Genomic DNA, 3,526 nt, shown 5'->3' on the forward strand with positions numbered 1-3,526 from the left:
TGCTATCATCGGTGGTACTGGGTGTGCTGCTGAATGTACTGCTATCATCGGTGGTACTGGGTTTGCTGCTGGGTGTACTGCTATCAAGGGTGGTACTGGGTGTGCCGCTGAATGTACTGCTCTCATCGGTGTTACTGGGTTTGTTGCTGGGTGTACTGCTATCATCAGTGGTACTGGGTGTGCTGCTGAATGTACTGCTATCGTCGGTGGTACTAGGTGTGCTGCTAGGTGTACTGCTATCATCAGTGGTACTGGGTGTGCTGCTAAATGTGTTGGTTTCATTGGTGGTACTGGCTGTGCTGCTGAATGTGTTGTTATCATCAATGGTACTGGGTGTGCTGCTGAATGGGTTTGTATCATTGGTGCTGTGTGTGCTGCTGAGTGTACTGATATCATCGGTGGTACTGGGTGTGCTGCTGAATGTGTTAGTATCATTGGTGGTACTGGTTGTGCTGCTGGGTGTCCTGTTATCATCAATGATACTGGGTGTGCTGCTGAATGTAATGCTATCATCAGAGGTACTGGGTTTGCTGCTGGGTGTACTGCTATCAAGGGTGGTACTGGGTGTGCTGCTGAATGTACTGCTATCATCAGTGGTACTGGGTGTGCTACTGAATGTGTTGGTATCATCAGTGGTACTGGGTGTGCTGCTGAATGTGCTGCTATCATCGGTGGTACTGGGTTTGCTGCTGGGTGTACTGCTATCATCAGTGGTACTGGGTGTGCTGCTGGGTGTACTGCTATCATCAGTGGTACTGGGTGTGCTGCAGAATGTACTGCTATCATCGGTGGTACTGGGTTTGCTGCTGGGTGTACTGCTATCAACAGTGGTACTGGCTGTGCTGCTGAATGTGTTGGTATCATTGGTGGTACTAGGTGTGCTGCTGGGTATACTGCTATCATCGGTGGTACTGGGTGTACTGCTATCATCAGTGGTACTGGGTGTGCTGCTGAATGTGTTGGTATCATTGGTGCTGTGTGTGCTGCTGAGTGTACTGCTATCATCAGTGGTACTGGGTGTGCTGCTGAATGTGTTGGTATCAGTGGTGGTACTGGGTGTGCTGCTGGGTATACTGCTATCAAGGGTGGTACTGGGTGTGCTGCTTAATGTACTGCTATCATCGGTGGTACTGGGTGTGCTGCTAAATGTGTTGGTTTCATTGGTGGTACTGGCTGTGCTGCTGGGTATACTGCTATCAGGGGTGTTACTGTGTGTGCTGCTTAATGTACTGCTATCATTGGTGGTACTGGATGTGCTGCTGGGTGTACTGCTATCATCAGTGGTACTGGCTGTGCTGCTGAATGTGTTGTTATCATCAATGGTACTGGGTGTGCTGCTGAATGGGTTGGTATCATTGGTGCCGTGTGTACTGCTGAGTATACTGCTATCATCGGTGGTACTGGGTTTGTTGCTGGGTGTACTGCTATCATCAGTGGTACTGGGTGTGCTGCTGAATGTGTTGGTATCATTGGTGGTGCTGGGTGTGCTGCTGGGTATACTGCTATCAGGGGTGTTACTGTGTGTGCTGCTTAATGTACTGCTATCATCGGTGGTACTTGGTGTGCTGCTGGATGTACTGCTATCATCAGTGGTAATGGGTATGCTGCTGAATGTGTTGGTATCATCAGTGGTACTGGGTGTGCTGCTGAATGTACTGCTATCATCGGTGGTACTTGGTGTGCTGCTGGATGTACTGCTATCATCAGTGGTAATGGGTATGCTGCTGAATGTGTTGGTATCATCGGTGGTACTGGGTGTACTGCTATCATCAGTGGTACTGGGTGTGCTGCTGGATGTACTGCTATCGTCATTGGTACTAGGTGTGCTGCTGAATGTACTGCTATCATCAGTGGTACTGGGTGTGCTGCTGAATGTACTGCTGTCATCAGTGGTACTGGGTTTGCTGCTGAGTGAACTGCTATCATCATTGGTACTGGGTGTGCTGCTGAATGTACTGCTATCATCGGTGGTACTGGATTTGCTGCAGGGTGTACTGCTATCAAGGGTGGTTCTGGGTGTGCTGCTGGGTGTGCTGCTATCATCAGTGGTACTGGGTTTGCTGCTGGGTGTACTGCTATCATCAGTGGTACTGGATGTGCTGCTATCATCAGTGGTACTGGGTGTGATGCTATCATCGGTGGTACTGGGTGTGATGCTATCATCAGTGATACTGGATGTGCTGCTTTCATCGGTGGTACTGGGTGTGATGTTATCATCAGTGGTACTGGATGTGCTGCTATCATCAGTGGTACTGGGTGTGATGCTATCATCGGTGGTACTGGGTGTGATGCTATCATCAGTGATACTGGATGTGCTGCTTTCATCAGTGGTACTGGGTGTGATGCTATCATCGGTAGTACTGGGTGTGATGCTATCATCAGTGATACTGGATGTGCTGCTTTCATTGGTGGTACTGGGTGTGATGTTATCATCAGTGGTACTGGATGTGCTGCTATCATCAGTGGTACTGGGTGTGATGCTATCATCGGTGGTACTGGGTGTGATGCTATCATCTGTGATACTGGATGTGCTGCTTTCATCGGTGGTACTGGGTGTGATGCTATCATCAGTGATACTGGATGTGCTGCTTTCATTGGTGGTACTGGGTGTGATGCTATCATCAGTGATACTGGATGTGCTGCTAACATCAGTGGTACAGGGTGTGCTGTTTTCATCCGTGGTACTGGACATACTGCTGGATGTGCTGCCATCATCGATGGCACTGGACGAGCTGGTGCTGCAGATGACACTGGAGAAGGTGCTAGACATTTTCTTATAATCTGTACTTGTTATAGTATTGATGTTTTCTGCCGGACCTGCCCTGATTTCCACGTTTTCTGAGAAAGGAGAAATTATTGATGTTAAAATTATACTTTATTTACTCTGGATTCCAGAATTTCCCCAATCTTTTGCCTTGTAAATATGTACCTCTGTTTAAAAGGCTTGGATGGCATAATTGATTACTGCTGACGAACAAACATACCGCCCAATAGCCTTTGATTCCCTTCCCAACAAAAAGCAAATTCCTTCTGTCTTAAAAACATCCAATGATCCCACCTGCTTTGTCTTCAAAGGTAAAGTTCTGAAGTCTCATAGCACTCTGAGAGAGAATACTTCCTTCCATCACTGCCCTAAAATGCCGAGCCCCTAATTTTAAATGTGTCCCTTAGTTCCAGATTCATCCACAAAAGGAAACACCCTTTACACATCCACTTTGACAAAACCATTCAGGATCTTAAAAACTTCAATCAAATCACCCCTAATACTTCTAAATTGCAGTGAAAACAAGTCCAATCTGTCTAATTTTTCCACAAGACACCCTGTTCACTTCAGGTCTCAGTTTAGTATATCTCATCTGGACTGCCTCCAACACATTTACATCCTTCATCAATAAGAATACTGAAAGTGCACACAGCATGTCGGATGTGGTGTCATCGACACCCTATGTAACTAAAGCAGTCCCTGCACGCTTTTATTCTCATTTCCTGTTATAATAGCAGGCCCCTAGTGGCACAGTGGCTCATG

The 3,526-nt window shown here is 47.2% G+C and overlaps 1 protein-coding gene and 1 long non-coding RNA gene across 2 annotated transcripts; both read right to left on the reverse strand.

The window, feature by feature from the left end:
- Positions 1 to 896: 896 nt before the first annotated feature.
- Positions 897 to 1,406, reverse strand: LOC122546894. Its single transcript, XR_006310831.1, has 3 exons — positions 1,384 to 1,406; positions 1,114 to 1,139; positions 897 to 947 (listed from the first exon to the last, which is right to left on the reverse strand). It is a non-coding gene; the product is annotated as an uncharacterized LOC122546894 (long non-coding RNA).
- Positions 1,407 to 1,408: 2 nt separating this feature from the next.
- LOC122546893 (flocculation protein FLO11-like) lies at positions 1,409 to 2,836 on the reverse strand (the record flags this gene model as incomplete). Its single annotated transcript, XM_043685509.1, has 1 exon — positions 1,409 to 2,836. A coding segment is annotated over exon 1 (1,362 nt), but the record flags the coding sequence as incomplete, so codon positions are not given.
- Positions 2,837 to 3,526: the final 690 nt, after the last annotated feature.

The sequence above is a fragment of the Chiloscyllium plagiosum genome, unplaced genomic scaffold (assembly GCF_004010195.1).
Source record: "Chiloscyllium plagiosum isolate BGI_BamShark_2017 unplaced genomic scaffold, ASM401019v2 scaf_3996, whole genome shotgun sequence".
Lineage (NCBI taxonomy): Eukaryota > Metazoa > Chordata > Chondrichthyes > Orectolobiformes > Hemiscylliidae > Chiloscyllium > Chiloscyllium plagiosum.